This window comes from Streptopelia decaocto (genome assembly GCF_964273445.1).
Source record: "Streptopelia decaocto genome assembly, chromosome: 13".
NCBI lineage: Eukaryota > Metazoa > Chordata > Aves > Columbiformes > Columbidae > Streptopelia > Streptopelia decaocto.
The window spans coordinates 16452638-16471529 of NC_138668.1; the positions used below are offsets into that span (position 1 = coordinate 16452638).

The window sequence follows — 18892 nt, forward strand, 5'->3', positions numbered from 1 at the left end:
GGCAGAGGTGACACCAGCGGGGACGCGGGCGCTGCAGCAATTCAGCCCTGGTAGAAGATCCCGGGGCCTGCTGAGCTCGCCTGTATCTCAAGGCTTCAAGCAAGCGCAGCCTCCTGCTCTTTCTCACAACAAAGCAGGAATCCCGGACACGGTGATAAGCTGCCTGGAGTTTCTCACAGACCTGTGTTATCGAACACAGAGGTTCTACTCGTCAAGCACACAAGGTCAGTAAAACAATTAGTGTGATGTATGTGCTTTTTCTACAGACAGCTGCAAATCACTTGAGCGTATTTACATTTAACCAACCTCCTCGCCATTCTTCCGCTATATTCCCATACAGCAGAGGCAGAACAGAATTTTCAGGGTTTCACTACCAGCTGAACATCAGAGGCACACAGTTCCAAACCAGAACATTTTCGTGAACATAACCCCAGTTCCTTATTTCACTAAGCTGTTTGAATCCCTTCCCAATATCTCCTGAAAAAGAATTCTATCAGCAGCCATTAAACTCTCCTGGCTACTCCCTTCAAGAAAGAGGCTTCTGTTCCTCATCTCTAACTGGATTTCCCGAACCCAGCACACTGGGTCTGGGGGTCCTGTGCATGCGCTGGGCTGTGCTCTGGCGCGGTGCTGGTACCGGCCTGGGGCACTGCAGAACCACTGCTACAAAGAACCAAAGTGCTAGAGAGGCCAAAGTTTCACCTACCAATACCAAAAGTACTAACATTTAGAACAAGTCTAACGTAATCTGTGAAGGCTTGCAAGCATGATAGCCCTTTAAAAAAGAGAAAATATAATTTAATCAACATAAGAATATTTAAGACAAAATTCTAAGAGGTGATTAAAAACACATCAAATGGCAAAGCAAAAACATCACAATAACTTGCTCTTTGGTTATGTAACATAGGTACTACAGAGCCCCAAATTCCTGTTTGTATGAGAACATCTCTCTTGGAAAACCTTCCATTTTAACAGGATTATAAAACCAGTGCAATTTAAAGCGATACACTGCTCACTAAAAACCAGCAACTTTACAAAAACCTGTATTCAGAAAGTTTTAAATATTTTAAGATACAACACTTACCTTGTATCTCTGGCCTCCTTCTGTAGTGTCTGTTTCAGCACATTTCTAGGCAATTGGAAAGACAGGAAAAAACAAAAATCACAAATATGCAACAAGGATTCTTGATTTTAAAAGTCACATATTCTATTCCACCTAAGAAATTAACACCTCCAGAATACAAGTTGCTCTTTATAAATTTCTGCAGTTTTGTGACATTAAAGTACTTTGTTAGGTTAAAATTCGTAAACTCATTTCAATTTGCTATGAGCTTATTTTTTAGCATCTATCATATACTCAGATTCTAACACACTAATTATTTGTGTTTCTGGTTACCTCTGGCAAGAGTAACAGCGCTAGTGGTGCACTGTCCCCTCCTTTGAACTCACCTACAGCACACAGGGGCAGTCCCAGCTCGCATGACTCCTGACAGCGGGCATGGCTCCACACTTGGAAGTTTAGGTGCCAATTACATCTATGGACTACAACTTCATTTCATAACAGAAATATATTTTAGTTTTTTAGACATCAAAATACGAAGGAAACTTTATAAAGGAAAAGGAAACTGCTCACAGCTACATTTTGGCTTTTTACTATGATGACAAGTCAAAGCATATTTGTTCCATTTGTTGATATATTTCATTTATTAGTATATTCTAGGGTATGTGTGTACATATATGCATACACAGACACATCTGATTGTCAATGGAAACTGCACACTAAACTGAAAAGTTTGTGGTGGTTGGTTTTGTTTGTTTTGTTGGGGTTTTTTTGGTTTTGTTTTTAAATCACAGGCATCTTTAAGGCTGGCATTTATTAAATGCCATTTCACACAACATTAATGGGTTTTTCCAGTTCTGGCTTTGAACCCACAGGTGTCATCCTAAAAGGTCCCATACATAGCTCAGCCACACAATGTTGCTTTTGTTCTGAGAGATGAATCCCAGCAGCTATGGGTTTCCTCTTTTTCTTTTCAAGGTCTGCATGCCTAAAGGGTGACACTGACTTATGGTTTCTATACATACCAGTGAAAGAGGTAAAAAAACAAATCAAAACACACGAGGAAGAAGTTACAGGATGGAAATGCCAAAAAGGCCTAAAAAAAGAAATGGCCCACAATAAAAGGTATTCCCTCTTTCTTCCAATAATTATTTAATCAGTTATCTAAACACTGTTTAAAAAACACCACCCCCACCACAACTAGGTACATTACCTATCCAATACCATACCAATCCATAATTTCATCAACTATCTAATTTGATTTCTACCTTAACAAGCAAGGGCTCCAACTTATTGAATATTTTACACAAATAAACACTAAATTTGTCTGAGCATCTGTGCATTAACCTCCCTTAAAGCTTTTTTATAACTCATTCAATAGAATCCCACAATTCAATATTAATAAATATTAAGGCAATTTTCATGTTACTGTATGACTGCTCCTAAAAAATCTCCTGTATCATTAAGTCCAGTGTTCTACATTTCTCCAAGTACAGCCAAACGGTGAAAGTTGTTCTGCATTTCCAATAACACCCTAAGGACTTTCAGATGTTTTTATTTTCTTAATTACTGGTGTGACTATCAGACAGCACTCTGTCAAGTTTTAAGTTACACCACAAAACCATCCTTTGCCCTAACTCATTACACAGGAAAGAAAACTTCAGGAAGGAACTAAATAAAACATCACACATTAAGAAAATAATCTTATGAAATGCCAGCTGCACCTCTGTTGAGAGCTTTAAAACAACAATTAATTCAAAACCTGGGCATCTTTCCATGGTAAAGAGGTAGTGTGAGGAAGAAGCGTAATCACCTTCCCATAAACACCAGCTCCAGAACACGCTGTACTCAACACAGCGTAAGCTGCTTTTTTTCTTAGGAGGTGACTGATGGAGCCTAAATCTTTCAGACACATTGACAGCAAAGTTGCAAGATTTCACGGTGCTGCTTGTGAAATATGCCTGGAAAGATAACTTTCTGATATTTACTTCGTGATTAAACAAATTCTTCACTTTTCAATCCTGTAGTTTTTGTTGCAGCTCTATTCCCTGCTGCAGCCGTGCAGTCCCAGTGTCCTCTGGACGGCACTGACAGCCCGACTGCCTGCGACCTCAGAAACCAGCACAAACCCATGCAAACGGAATAAAGACAAACGCACTCGCTGGCACGAGCTCTGCGCCTCCCGCCTCCATCCCACCCACTTCATCCATCCCACTTCACCCATTACCTGCGGCTGACACACAGATCTGTGCGCACCATCGTTATTTTACACACGAAGCTGATTAACCAAGTGCCAGCTACAATCTGTGTATTTCACAAAAAAAACCCAAACAAATCTTTCAGCAGCCCCTGCTCTTAGTGCAGCTGCTCTTCCAGCAGCAAGTGAACCTGCTCTGTGGCCGCACGATTTAGGGGATCGGGGCCAGAGGTGTTGACTTTGCGCTCAACAGGGAAAAGCAGCGCACGGATTGCAGGGCCGGGCCCCGCAGTGCCGCCCTTCCCCCCGCAGGCCCCGCACCTCGCCCACGAGTTCGTGTGCCTCACCAAAAAAATAATAATTAAAAAAAAATAAATCAGTGACCGCAATGCACCAGCAGGAAAACCCATCAATGTGAGCCCGGCCGAGCCGGGCAGCGCTCCCGGGAGACACAGCCCGGCACCGTGCGGGAGCCGGCACCGTGCGGGAGCCGGCACCGTGCGGGAGCCGGCACCGTGCGGGAGCCGGCACCGGCGCCGCTCCGGGCCGGGCCCACCTGCGCGGCCCCGCGGGGCCGGGGGGCAGAGAAGCCCCGCGGGCTGAGGTGACACCGCCGCCGCCAGCAGTGCCACCGCATCCCCGGCAGCCGGCCCCGCGGGGACCCTGTCAGGGAGGGGGCGGCCGCCGCTCCCGGCCCCCACCGCACGTTGGCCGCCCCTCCTGGCGCGGGCCCGTGCGGCGCTCCCGCACGCCGCAGCCTCGGTAAGATGGCTGTGGCAGGGGGAGCGGGCCGGGCCGGGCCGGGCCGTGCGGCGGCACCGCGGGGCCGGACTCGCCTCAGCGCCGCCGCCCCGAGCCCGGGGTCACCCTCCGCGCGCCGGGGGCGCCGCCACCGCCCCGCCCGCCACGTGACGCGCGCTCCCCCGCGGCCCCGCGCGCAGGAGCCGAGCCGAGCCGGGCCGAGCGGCGGCCCCGTCCGCCCCCCGCGCCCGCCCCGCTCACCGCTCGCTCACCGCTCGCCGCCGCCGCGGACGCGTCCTCTCGCGAGCTCCGCGGCCGAGACCGCCCTCGGGCGCGCGCCCCGGCGGTTGGGCCGCGGGCGGGAGGCCGCGCGCGCGCGGGCACTGTGCAGCCTCGCGCGTGTGGGAGGAGGCGGGAAGGGGCGGGGGGCGGGGCGGCTGCATCCGGGTACTCGCGCCCCTCGGGTCCCGCGCGGAGCGGCGGGTGAGCGGGCGCGCGCTGCTGCCGCTCCCTGCGCCGCCCCAGCGGGGTGACCCCAAACCGCTCCCTGGGCCCCTCCCAGGGCCGAGCTGAGCCGAACCGTCCCCCTCCCTCCCCGCGGCCCCTCGCCCCGCTCTCCGCTGGCCGCTCTCAGGTACCTCGTCTCTCCGGGCACACCTGGCCGGGGGCGGGGCGGGCGCCGGGCCGACGGGGCTGAGGGAGCAGCGCTCCCCGGGCGGCTCCCGCAGCGCTGGCCAGGGCGGCCGGGGCAAAACTCAGAGTTACGGCTTCAACTCGGGCCGCGCAGAACACACGTAGCCAAGATGGGAGTCATAAGTCATGGATTTTCCCTTCAGGCTTAGCTATAAATGCAACTGAACTGGATCAAACATCAAACCAATCAGCAGAAAAAAAATCTTGGAAGACGTGTTAGAGACCTGAAGATGCATGCTTGACAACGTGCGACAGAAAAATGCATTTATTCTGCAAGCAGGAATGAGTATGTGCTCACAGCAGCCAGTATCTTACAAACAAATGGATTTTTTCGAATAGGGAGCCAGTCCTGTTCCACGCGTACGCTGCATTAGGCCCACAATTATGCAGCTCTGTTTTGTGGTGTTTTCAGCTCCCAGATCAAGAACTGAGCTGCGCTCAGTCAATGGTCTGATACAGCTCCTTTATTATTTGCAAATTGCTGGTGTCCCGGAGTTTGCCAGGAGGCTACAACCCGCCTATGGTACGTGGGAACAAAGCAAAGCCGGTTCCCTGCCCCAAAGAGTTTTTCAGTGTGTTTGTCTATCAGTGATGGCACAGGCAAATGGGACACATACATGCATTAAAACAAAATAAGTCAGTTTTAAATTTCTTATGGTTTTGAGATGCTAAACAACATTCTGATGTGCTTCATTATAAACTAATGCTTTGCCATCTAAAGAATTAACCTGTTCAAATTATTTAGATGTGCTGGAAGTGGTATTATTTGTTTTCCTTTTTAAAAGAAGCTGCATATCTCTTACATTCCTCTAGATTACAGTTAGCTAATCAGATTTTATCCAATTTCAGAAACAAACTAAAACCAGCAATGACCTGAAAACCTACCAATGAACTGTGTAAAGATCTCATTAAAACTTGTAATTTGCTCCAGATTTATTTCCGGTATCCTTCAAATAAAATAGTTCAGATGTAAGTCTGCTGTTAAAACCAGAAATGTGAACAACTACAAACAGTTTGTAGGCAGATTGTGCCTGACAAGTTTGGTGGCCTGCGAGGGGGTTACAGTGTTGGTGGATATGGGCAGAGCAACTGACATTGTTTGGCACTGTCCTGCACGATGTCCTTGTCTCCAAATTGGAGAGACATGGATTGGATGGATGAGCAGGCTGGAGGGGAGGGATCCATCCAGAGGGACCTTGACAGGCTTGAGGGGTGGGCCTGTGTGAAGCTCAGCAAAGCCAAGTGCAAGGCCTTGCACATGGGCCAGGGCAATCCCAAGCACAAATGCAGGCTGGGCAGAGAATGGGTTGAGAGCAGCCCTGAGGAGAAGGACCTGGGACGGTTGGTTGACAAGAAGCTCAACATGAGCCAGCAATGTGCACTTGCAGCCCAGGAAGCCAACCTTATCTTGGGCTGCATCCAAAGCAACATAACAAGCAACATACCGAGGTGGAGGGGGATTCTGCTCTGCGCTGGTGAGACCCAACCCCTGGACGGGGCTCTGAGCAACCTGAGCTGGTGAAGGTGTCCCTGCTCATGGCAGGGGGGGCACTGGGGGAGCTGGGAAGGGCCCTTCAACCAAAACCATTCTGTGATTCTAAGTATTCAATTTACCGAGTAACATTTAATTAATCAAATCAGGATTACGAAACAGTTAAAGTGCAATTGAATGAAACCAATTTTTATCTGAAATTTCAGATTTCTAAGAAAATGGAAAAAAGCTGTATAATGGCACAGAGATTAAGATCTTAGTCTTGCTTTGCCATTGCTTTATCCAGAGCAGGTCTTAAAACTATTGAAGCTAAGGCAGAGGAATTGTAAACATATTAATTCAGTGGATGCCTATTGTGTCCAAACATCATTTTCTCAAACTGAGAGAAATGATACTCTAAATTCAGGACAAATTATTACATAAGACCAAACAGCTTTTGCTGTTAACAAAACCAGAAAAAGTAATGGATATGCATATGACAGGGAACTGGGTGAGACTGAAGTCACAGAGAACAGTGCAGTGGAACAGCTATTGCAATACCTTTAGTTCAAGGCCTTTTTGCATGAATAAAGTAATTAAAAACATTTACAAACAGGTTCTTCTTCAGCAGTATTTGTGTTTTAACACAAACCAGGGATTCAACCCAAGATAGCCACATTTCTACTTTTTACATGTACTCTCTAAGGACAAATCAAGGAGGCTTCATCAAGTCATCCCAATGACCACGCCTGGAACATGTATTATCCTTCAAAACGACCAAGTATTTGGTGCTGCCCTCTCCTATAACATCTTATTTTTTTTTTAATGTTTTGGGAGTTAAAAGTTGGTCTACAGAGTTGTAGGAAAATTAATAATTAAACAACAATAAAACAATCCTCACCTACAAATTCAATAGTGCTTGCAAACCCAGAAGTAATTGGGGAAAACTGATTTATAATGTAATTCTAACCAAGAATTTCGGGTGTGAATGGTACTGAAGATGTCAGATAATTATGCCAAAGAAATTATGTGATGCCTTTTTTCTCCTTCAAATGCACTGAATAACTCAAATATTTGCTGTATTAATCGTCTTGGAATGGTTTCCATTCACAAAGAATTCTTTATTTTCTGTTTTCCTAAAAACACGAGACACCCTTTTGCTATAGAGAGATTAAGTTGACAGAGTTCAGTCTGCCTCTCCACCTTTTTTTCCTTCGGATTAGCCAACACATTTAAAAACTAGAAATGTAAAAAGCTTAGCTGGGATTTCAGGTGACAATAGCATATAAATCATTTTTCTATCTTGTGTATAAGTGTTGAAATAACTCAAGTATCGCAGACATGCAGATCACCTCTGTACAGAGTGTGCGGGATATGGGGAAACGAGCATGTACAAGAACATGGTGCAGGAGGTGCAAAATCTCTTTAATTGTCACAATGCAGTCTGGATTATTCTGGTTATTTCAACTGCCGTGTGTATTAAATTATTGTCAGTTAATTGAGTAGAAGGGCATAGATGTCGTTCATACTATGGAATACCTTCCATGGTAAGGAATACTATAGGATACTAAAAACCTAAACCAAAAAGAAAGTATCAGAGACAATGATGTGTTAAAAGGTTGAGATTAAACAGTTGACAGTAATTTCTTGAAGGTATTTGTGCTTTTTAAAGCAACGTGGTGATAGTAGCCAGTGCAAAGGAGGACACATTTAAAGCAGCAAATAACTACTTGAAAACAGTTTCTCCTGTAAAATCCCGTGGTGGAAATTGTCCAGCTCCACACAATAGCTCTTCTTCCTGGGCACCACCTGTCCTGTGCTGGGCATGAACGCGTACCGCTCTTCCTTCTCATGTCGGAAAGGTTCCTCCAGAGCCGCAGCGTTTGTCCCCAGCAATGATGGAGCTCTGGTCTCTGGTGAGCGGAGCCGCGGGAGCGGCAGGTGCGGGGCTGGTCCTGCTGGAGCCCAACACGGAGCCAGCTCTGCCGCTCCAGACCCGTCCTGCTGCGGCAACCGCTGAGCACGGAGAGCAGAGACACAATGGCAGCGTTTTCATATCCAAATGAAGGCACAAATAAAAATATTTGTTGTGATTTATAACAAATATGTATTTCATCATGCAGTTGTAAGCTGCATATTTTGGGGAAGAACTGCTTATTTAATGAAACAATGCCAAACATCTTTTAGAAATTATTCAGAAACTGCAGATGCTTTTCAGTTCTAGTACAGGCTTTATGTGACAAATTTGATTGTTCTAGAGATATAAACACTGTGTTCAGATTTGCTAGTAAAGACAATTATTTAAAACACAATAAAAATATTCTGTAATTAATTTTAAATTAGCCCAAGAATGATCAAATTCACCCATGCACTTTTGTGTGGTCTTAGATGTCGAAGTCATATCAAATAAGCAGTAGCAGTAAAATCATCAGTGTTCTTGTCTGAGATATACCTGTAAAAATCTTATATATTACACCGTGAAGACTTTTGAAATTCCTTCCAAAATCCTTCCATGAGTTCTTTTTCTCAAGCATACTAGAGGCTTTAGTACATGTCCTCCAGACCAGCAAGCCCATGTATAGGTTGATAAAGAGAAGACACTGTTGTCCAGAAATGTTAAGAATACCACGGTGTCACTCCTGCCCGTATATAGAGCATGATATGAACATGGAATTTCAGTGCTGTTAATGCAATAGCCAGCCCGCCTGATTGACTAATTGTCAATAATAACTTGTTGCTTTGTTTATAGAAAGATTGTCTCACAGTGCCTGTGTTCTGCAGGACTTCTCATCTAGGTTTTTTTCCTGCTATATAAGTATTTGGTAACTTTATGCAAGAATCACATTGGCTTTCTGGAGAGGAAGCTCATATGCACCACCCAATAAAGCCACATTCTGTGTAAACTCTAGCGAAGAATTAAGAAAAATATTAGTGTACATTTTGAATAAGTGGTTTTTTTCATTATCCTAATCTTCAGGCATTGTGAGGTATTTGTAACATCCGTCTTAAGAAAGCACTTGAAGTCTGTATCTGCTAACACAAATAACTGAAGTACTTCATTTAAAACACAGCCAAATTTATGCTATTTCAGAGATGAGCTTTTATTCAGAGGTTACCTTGCCAACCACAATTGGCACCCACTCAGATGGAGTGTATCACAGTTACACCTCTCTACAAACAGAAGCACCATGGAAATGAAATATATTAAACATAAGTATTTTTATTTATTTTTTGTTATTCATAAGCGTAGGAATGTCTTGGAGCTGTTAAGAATTTTTTAAATGCTGCTTTAGGGCATGTTGGAAATATACCTTCTCTGAAGCACTAAAAAGAATATATTCACATACATTTCTGGACATGAGATTACAAATCAAGAGTTTCAGATAATTTCTGCAAATCTGCCTTCACCCAGGAGCACCAGTTGAACTACTTTGCTTTTTTTCTGTTGAGGTTGCAATTAGTACATAGGGTATGAGGGTTTTTGCTCAATGTTTATTAATGATTAACTTTTAAGAGGTTTAATTACATGTTATTAAATTCAAATGCTGAGAAAAGCATTCTGTAATACTTGTCCACTGCTCCAGGTATTTTTCTTCACACTCCACAAAGGAACAAATATGACTGCAGAAATTGTTTGTTAGAAAATGTTGGTCGTGTCCAAGCCAAAGGGAAAGGGAAGATATAGAGGAAACTTTCTAGTAATATTGCAGATATTTTCACTTTCCAAAGAAAGAAATCTCTCCTTAAGTAGGTCTGTAAGTAGGGGATATCTTCGCTTTTGCAGATATCTGTGCTCCTTCATCATTTTAGGCAGGTTATATCCTCAAAGATTTGGACTACCTGTGGAAAAATAAATGCAATTATCAGCCTTGGCTGCCAAAGCCAAGTGTCAGCTACATATTTGATGGGGGCTCTTTCACTTCTTGGTAGGATTCATTGAGTTAATATCACAATTTTGCTGTGGAACTTGCAGGATTACAGAACAGTAGTGCGGTTAGTTTACAAGTGAGTAAACTATTTTGAAACTGGGATGAGAATTATGGCTTCTATTTGTGTCATCTAATAGTAATTATTATATTCCAATATATTCCTTAAAGGTCTGAGATCAAAATAAGATTGACAAAACATGCTATGCAATGTAAAAATGACTTATTTCGCCAAAGAGCTTTCTCCAAAGGTCTCTTCAAGTTGTTTGAAATAACTGAGGGGGAAGTGGAGAAGATGACTTGGTGATACAGTCATTTGGATTTGGACAAGCTTTTCACACTCCTGTTCCAAAGGCTCTTATGGAATCGCAGCGTGGTTCCAAAGGGGATTCTCCCACAGAGGAACAACTCCTGGAGTCCAACAGGAACCAAAGGGTGGGAATGTTGATGTGTCCCGTTGTGGCTGCTCTTGGAGGGAGGATGCTGGTCTGGATGGACTTTTAGTGGAAACCACAGTGCCAGTTCTTATTTCTGTATGACAAGGAAATTGAAACAAAAAAGACAGACTTTTTCAGCATACTAGCTAAGAATAAAACAAAAAAAGTACAAAATCTTCCCACCCGATAACTGGTTGAATTAGTAAGTTCAAATAAGTATATAAATAATGAATAATTTGAAACAGCCATGTTACAGAAACAGGAGGCTGACTTTATCTCTGCCGTAATTTTTCTGTATTCTCTAGAGAAACCCCCAATGATTCCAGCCCGGTGATGATACGGAGGCGACTCGATGTCTGGAAGCAGGGATCCTGCAGACAGCTTTACTGTCCATTGCCAGATGTAGTGGTGCAGACCTTATTGAACAGAGCTCACTGGAGGGCATCAGTGAGTTCTTGTAGAAGAAAACAGTAATACACGTAGGGTTACATCTGAGAAAATAATTATGACTCATGAACATTGTCTTTCATTACATCAAGCTGTGGCACTAACAGACGTCAGTTATTTCTATTAATTGTAAATTCAGTCTTGCACTGAAACCTGAATAGTCTGTCGCAAGAAATAGATATTTACCAGTGGCATTTAGATTCCATTTTTTAATTTGTGTTTGATGGCTGAATGTCGATGATGCTAAGGTTAAAAGCTTAGAACCTATGTTTTTACTTTCTCCAGCTAAAAGAGCAAACAAACCAACCAGCAAACAGTAAAGGCAAACCTTCATTGAATATCTTTGTTTCTGGAAAACTGAAAATATTTGTAATCTTCTGAAATTCGAAGAGTAGAAATAAATACAACTAGAATGCTGTTCTTGAGCCTTTTCTTAACCTATGAGAAATACTGGAGTCTGTGCTTGATCTGCCTTCAATGGTGATATTAATGCGCAGGTCATTATAAGAGTGTTTTGTCTAAGAAGCAGTCATTGCCATTAATTATAACTCGATTGCCTAAACTTTTTCTCTGGCTAGCTTTTTCTGTATATACCTGAATAGAAGGTATATCTGTAGTGTTTGAAAGATTACCATGCACAGTTTTTTCTTATATATTTTGAACTGAGTTTTTGTTTTACTATATAAATGTTACGTTATCACCTAACAAACAGAAACCAAGAATCAAGTATGGCTCAAAAAAATGGTTTGTTACAATCTGCCAGTTGTAGTCTGGGTATATAGTTTATCCAAATCTTTCCATTCTTTCTTTCCTCTAATCCTCCTAGCAGCTTCCATTTTTTCAGGTATTTCTTCCTACGGGGTACCGTATCCCCTGCATGATCCGTTTTGCTCGCATTGGACTTTTCTGCCTGTTGTTCATCGGGCGCAGAGGCCACTGTCCTTCCCTGCTCAGCCGTGGTTCTGCAGCTCTGCACAAACGGGAGGTTTGCAGCCGCGACGTTGAGTTGGCGACAGAGTCCATCTACCCATAGGCTGCAGGTTCCGTTCTTGCCCTTTTACTCAGCAGCTGGTGGGGGGAAAAGGAGGTTGATCAAGATTAAAAACCCCCATCTCTGCTTCTCTTTCCCCCAGGTATACAAAAAGAGGGAGAGAGGCACTGTTGACCCTCTCTGCAAAAATAATTTGGCTTGGGGTGTATCCTCATGTAGATGTAAAGTCTAGATCTACAGCTATTCCCAGGCAGTCAGTGACTATAGATGCCTGGGTTGTTAAAGCTATTTTCAATGGGTGATAAAGCTTCTCCAATGGGTGATACTCCTTGCCAAAACGGTGCCCTAAACGGGCAGCACAATGCAGCTGCTCAGAGTTTGGGGGCTATCGCTGGACGATGGGGCCGGTAGAATGTTCTTCTGTGAGGCTGAGGCATCTGGAAGGACCCGGAGCGCCTGCTGGGTGTGTGCTGGGGCCGTGGCTGCAGGGAAGCTCTTGGCTGCTGTGTGCCACTCGGGCTGCTGCAGGCAGCCCAGGGGACTGGGGAGGCTTTCAGGATATCCCTTTGGGAAATGTTTTTCTCGTGAGCTGAAGATACCTTCTGTGGTTCAGCAGAGGACTCCAGAATCTCCAGTCAGTCTCTTGCCAGTGGGAAAAAACCCCTAACAAATGGCAAAACCCCTAATGATGGCAGCTGTCATCTTATTTACTGCTCTGCAGTTGAGAGACTAGCAAGAAAACAGTCTAATTTATCACCTTGGTGCTGGATTAGCAGATCCTGCAAAAGCCTTCTGCCTTTTCTGTAGAAATGTAGGAAAAGAGATGCTGTAACTGTTGAATATGTCTTTTCTCTCCTTGGAAGGCATGTTGTGCTCCAAGCCGTGCACTCCACAGGACTGCCAATGGCATTCTGCTTTGCCATTTCTTCTTGTCGTGAATGTCAAAGAAGATCGAGCCAATGGTCAATCCACACTTTAACTGGGTTACCAGGGTAATGTGCTTAAACTGCAGACATGGGAGCTAAGTGTGGGTAATCAGTAGCCCTCAGTTTCTTGAAGATCCTGAACACTTTCTCAATTGCTCCTCTTGGTCTTCGAAAATGAGGATTTCTGAAATTTCTGGTCATACATCAAAGCATTTGAGGAGGGGCTGCTTGCAGTGGGGATGTTTGGTATTCGTTTTGGAACACTGGCAGCCAGCCCTTTACTTCTAATTAAATGAAAGCGATAATTTGTCACACAGAGAGGTAGTTGATTTAATTTTAATTTTTGTCAGCATGCCCAGAACATCGAATGGGTGTCTGATCGTTGGAACAGCGTCCTTAGTACAGCCTGAGAGAATTAATGCAATTAATTCACCACCACCACGGGAAAAATTCTGAGATTTTGTTTGTGCAGATTGGAAGTGATGGTGAATATACAAAAGCAAATGTATGGAATTTTTGCCTTTTTCATGATGCAAGTTCAGTTGCTCATGTGGAGGCAGAAAGCTCTTAGTGTGGTACGTGGGAGGTGGACTCTGCTAATTCCTTCTCGGAGCCTGGGGAGCCCATGGCCGCCTGTCCCAGGGGGGACTGAGACCTTTTCCAAGGGATGCAGAGATCTCGGGATCATCTTACTTGGTTCCAGAGCATTTTGAAATATAGTTATAATGAAAGCTTGGCAAAAGAACAGTTTAAAATGTAAAAATAGCAAAATGTGCGGAGGCTGCTGTTCATTTTGTAAGTCAAAGCCTGTGACTAAGGAATGCTGCTTAGCAACAGATGGGGAAAATCTGAAGGTGATCACATCATTTTGCACTCCCTGAAAATTAATTATTCATGTTCATCCTACCTTGTAAGCACAATCCTTTTCATGGATCTGTTCTGCTTGTTCCTTGGGGTTAGGAGGATGTGACTGGCTCGGTCGTGTAACCCAGTTTTATTGTCACCCCGCTCCCGCTGACGCAGCCGTGAGTCAGCTCAGGCTCCGGCGGCGCGCGGGTGCTGGGCCCTGGAGCGGGACGCCGCACGCGGCCCGGTCTGCACGTGGCGGTTTTATTAAGCACACACTTTTGTCTCAAGGAGGACCCTTCACCACCCACCCTGCTGTAACTCCTGCGCAGCTTCTCACACCTGGGGCACAGCAGCGTGACTGCATCTGTCTTTTTGTTTTTATGCTTTCAAAGAGCACAGGGTTGTTCTTACTTCTAAGTTTGGCTTTCCCTAGGAAATTAATCAGATCCCAGATTGAGAAATTTATTTTATAAATATTTCTAATGAAATATTCTCAGATTGTGGTGTTGGGGAAGCTGTAAAGTCCCCATTTGATTCACTTGCTGCTGCCATCATTCAGCATGCACAGAGTGGAAGCACAAATACAACATTATAAATTGGCCAGTAGTGTTTGGTTTATTTATCTGCAGATGCTTTCCGTGTGAACCCAGACTTACGTTGACCAAGACATTAATCAACTTGGCAGGCTTAAAATACAAGCATCTTATACCCAGCCGAAAAATCAACTTGCATAAATAGTTAAGGAAGCGGTGATTTGTGTTCGTATTCAATTGGTACATTGCAGCAGATGAAATCTTGCCTGGCAGGTGGTAAAAAGTCTTTCCTGGGATGTTTGTGCTCTTCACGGGGTAAACTGCAACTTTTAAAATGTAGTTTTGACGCAACGTAGTGAGGGATTTATTTAGAAAAGTTACGTTTTCTTTGTTTCCTCTCAGCCCTGAAGCAAAGCACCTTCAGGTGAGGAGACTGGCTCTCCCCACACACAGAGCTGAGAAAACTTCAGGGCGAATTAGGTTTTTGGTAAAGACCGTCATTGTATATTGATTATGCTTATTACTTAATGAAAGCATGTTTTAGGACTTGAGTTTTCAGAGCTTAGAAGTTCCTCCCTCCCTCCTTGTGTGCCTCAGTGGCACAAAAATCCATTGGAACAAACAGAAAAGATAACCCTTTTTACAAAGAAAGGAGAAGAGTATTTACCAAGGTGTAAATAGGCACTAATAAAAGTAATTACCATTTAAAATTTCTGAAAGAATGCACTGTATAAAAGAGCCTTTTGCTTGATGAGCAAGTATTCGATACAGGAATACATTGTGGAGTGATATTACCTGTTACATAGAATGGGTACAGTGAGTCCCAGCTATATATGATCTGTTGGAAACCTATATAGGTATTTGAATGCTATTTTAATATAAATGAATTAAATTTTGGTATCTACGGGAAATCCTTCAGTGTTACCAACAATTTTGTGCTGTCTCCATGTTAACGGAAAGCTTGAAAGCCAGAGCAGATGTTAATAAGCACAGTCACAGAAGTAAGTTTAATCTTTACAAGCAATAAGGCCTGGGAAACCACAATTCTTCTTAGGTTGATTACTCTTACAATGCACTCTCATAAAATGAAATAGAGCTAGAATCTAAGCTGCTGCTTTGTAAATAACTGTAAATCTAATTTAATGTTTAGTTTATTTGATAATAATCTTGTTTACTGGCATTTGAATTTATTTTCTTGCCTTTATTTTTTTTTTACAGTTCGAATAGTCTGGTGTATGGATTATTTGCCTGCATTTGAAGAAAGACTCTTGACTCCTAAAAGGTACATTGTAAGAACTGCTAAGTAATGATGTAATAGCTAGTGCAGTAAGTGCAGGTTGTTACTCGAGGTAAATAAGGTCTGTACAACAGCTTGGAAAAACATCTGCTGGCAGCCTTCCCGTATTGGCTGAAAGTACTTAAGTACCTGAAAGCTTTTTTATTTTTCCATTTTGCATGGAAGGAACTTCATGTCCAACCCGGTTAGAATCTGTGATCCCATGTCAGGATTTGAACTTCATGTCCAACCCAGTTAGAACCTGTGATCCCATGTCAGGATTTGAATTTCTAACAATTTTAACATTCACTGAACAATTCAAAGCCTCCCATGCAGAATGCTTCATTCTTGAAATAACGTACTGTTCCTGAAATTGCATTGAGGTAGAAGCTGTTCACCTTTAGGTAATGAAACCCTTTAAACACCAACCCTAACCAAACCCCGGGGAGGAGATAGGTCTGACTTGCAGAGACAATCCCAGCTGACTGTTCTGGGAATGATCTTCAGAATTACCTCATTATTTATTCTTGGTGCAGTCCACCAATTAAACAAACAGTTTATAAATAGCAGCGGGGCTGGGCTCAGCCTACTCTGTCAGGGTCATTTTCCGAGCTGTGGACACTGAAGATGTGCAGGCTCGTGTTACCCACACCACAGATCCCCTGTGTGCATGTGCAAACGCGGATGTGTCATGTTACGCGCTATCGGCAAAGCTGGTAAAGAGTGAAGGAAAGTCAGAGATTCCTGGTGGGTATCAGCTGAAATTCCTCTATTTGGGTAATAATGCATGTGTTACTCAAGCCACTAGAAATATGTCAGGGATCCCAAAGAAGCTGATGGAGTTGAGAAAGAAAAATGCAGTAGGTTTGAATATCAGTAACACTTTATGGAAAAAATTCAGATAACTTAGTATTTGATCATTCAAACCTTCTGTCAAGGAACTATTAAAGCAAAAACTAAAATCTTGATTATGACTTCTGTCAGCTAGTGATGTGCAGCACAATGCTAATATTGAACAAGCCCCAATTTACTGTAACAGGTATACAAACTGTAACACAGCAGACTGGTTGCTGCGGTTGGAGCCTTGGTCGGGACACGTTCCCTCTCTGGAAGGCCGGCTGCCCAGGCTGCTCACCACCAAGGTCTGCGTGCGCCGTGGCTCAGACGTCTCCAGGCGTCGGTTGGGGTTTGGTGCGGACGGGACTCGTCCCGCAGGCTCTCTGGACCGGGCTGTGATCTGCGCATTCCCGCTCCGGGCCCCCCTGCGTGAGGAGGGTCCCGCGGCTCCCACCAGCGCTCCCTACAGCACCAAGAGCGTCCCGTTCTGTGAGCTGTACAGACAGTGCACCTGTAACTACTGAAACAAGTGGACAGGAAGGTTTAAAGGTTCTTTTTCTGTTACCAAATACTTTGTGTCTTTGCCATCACTCTGTACCAGATGGAGCACCCGGCCTTTCAAATCCATACGTGTTAGAACTTGAACCTTGATTTAAAAATAAACAGACAAAAGCAACCCCAGTTTACAAGAGATCTACCCAACAATTACACGAGTAGCTTCACCAAACTTGCTGTTAGCAGTTCGGTCACTTTTAACTGATAAACATCAAGAAAAATTCTTGATGTTTAACTCTCCCCCCTCATCTTGCAGATCAGGGATATTATTTTCGTGGTTTGAAGCTGAACTTAAAATAAACTGGAAATTAAAAAAAAGAGAAGCAAGAAATATTATTGACAAATATGTGTATCAGTTATGTCTTATTCTTGACTAGGTTGCTAGCCAGCTGTGGAAGAGGATATTAGGAACAGTATTTGAGAGAGGAAGTTTGGAAAGGGTAAGTATAGAAAAATGCGGAAAAACCTCAGGAAAAAGTGTATGCAATTGCAAATTAAGAAAAATCAGTGCATATATTGCCAGGGAGTGTATTCCCAATGCAAGAAAGTAGCTCCCAGTTAGGTAGATATTAAGGACTTCCTATGAAAAACATAGAAGGGTTTATGCTTAGTTTGAGGTAACTCTGCATATATCTGAAGTTCTTGCTCTTATGTCAAGAAAGAGCGAGCACATGAAATAAGTTATAATTACAAAGTATTACAAAATCCTGGAGCAATCGTTTTCGAACTTTCTGGTTTATGAGCCTACTTGCATTTCTTAAAACCACACATTGTAGAAAACAGACCGACTGAATACTAATTCAGGCTCTCTTTGAGTAAGGAGAACTCCATCCTACAGAAAACAGTCCTTAGGAAAGGGTCGTGAACCTCGCAGCACCCAGCACCCACCCTCAGTTACATTCCTTTATGCTGTTTGGCATATAAATAATGTATGCATTTAATAACTATTTTTTGGCAGATGTTTGCTTTTGGATTCTTTTCTACAGTCATAGAATTGGAATTCTGGATGACTAAGGAAAGCTTAAGAGACAAAAGTTTTTATTTTTGAAAGTTATTTGTGGTTGCACTTGGCAAATGGGAAAGCTTTGCGTTCACAGAAATCCTCACATTTAAACTTCGGGACTTTAAGAGTCCATTTTTTACAGTATAGCTGTGTGTTCTATAAGCAGTGTGGATTTCTGGTCAACTGGTTTGCATTAAAGTCTTGCGAGCATGAATAAAAGCGCTGAGCACAGCTGGAACTAGAAGAGCCCAGCTCTCGGTGCTCACGCAGCACAAGCAGCTTGGTTGTGGTTGGGAAGCGCAGGCAGAGAACCCTGCGGGCACAGGGACCGACTGCTCCGCGAGCACAGCAACACCAAGGGTCACCCCCACCAGCAGCAACCGGGTAACTACAGCACGGAACTGCAACGTCCTCTGCCAAGTGTATTTCTTAATGTATATTAACCTGCATTTATTCCTAAGAGATTTTGGGTTTATTGCTATTTTAGAAGAAACTTTGTGCAATCAAAGCCTAGGACAAACTGCAGGAACAAGCAGCTTACTAACTTATTTCCCAACAGTTTATAAATGCCATGGGTTTCACATCTTCAGTGACTTTGAAACGTGTAAGAAAGAACCTGAGACACTCCCAAGCGGAGGGCAGTATTTTTTTAATATAAAAAAATCCCCAAGTCAAAACATCAAGCAATGAGAAGACGACATACAGAATTTCATTCCCGTGGGTGACAGCAAGCTGACAAACACCAGAAGGCCACGGAATGTCAGCGTTCCCCAAACACCTTGTTGCGCCTCCATCCAGTGGAACCTTTGGTCGGGTGTTTCAGGGAGGTGGTTTCGGGAGACAAGAGCCCTGCGGCTCTGTGCACGGCCTGTACCCGCCGCCCCAGAAGGACACGCCACCGATGTGCAACCCAAAGTCAAGTGCCAAATCACGAAGAAGCAATAACAACG

The 18892-nt window shown here is 43.8% G+C and overlaps 1 protein-coding gene across 10 annotated transcripts in view; it reads right to left on the bottom strand.

Annotated features, from left to right (window-relative positions):
• Window positions 1-4392, bottom strand: part of MRTFB (myocardin related transcription factor B) — an 80576-nt gene extending 76184 nt beyond the window's left edge. For 2 of the 10 annotated variants that reach the window (XM_082064761.1, XM_082064755.1), the window contains exons 1-2: window positions 1450-3229; window positions 1085-1129 (exon numbers count right to left, since the gene is read on the bottom strand). In XM_082064761.1, coding sequence (XP_081920887.1) covers window positions 1085-1129; window positions 1450-1481 — 77 coding nt within the window. In that variant the 5' untranslated portion in view covers window positions 1482-3229. Of the gene's footprint in view, window positions 1-1084; window positions 1130-1449; window positions 3233-3287; window positions 3751-4259 lie in introns of those variants that run through there. The other 8 variants (XR_014185325.1, XM_082064763.1, XM_082064764.1 and 5 more) reach the window with 8 other exon arrangements.
• Between the last annotated feature and the right edge of the window lie 14500 nt (window positions 4393-18892).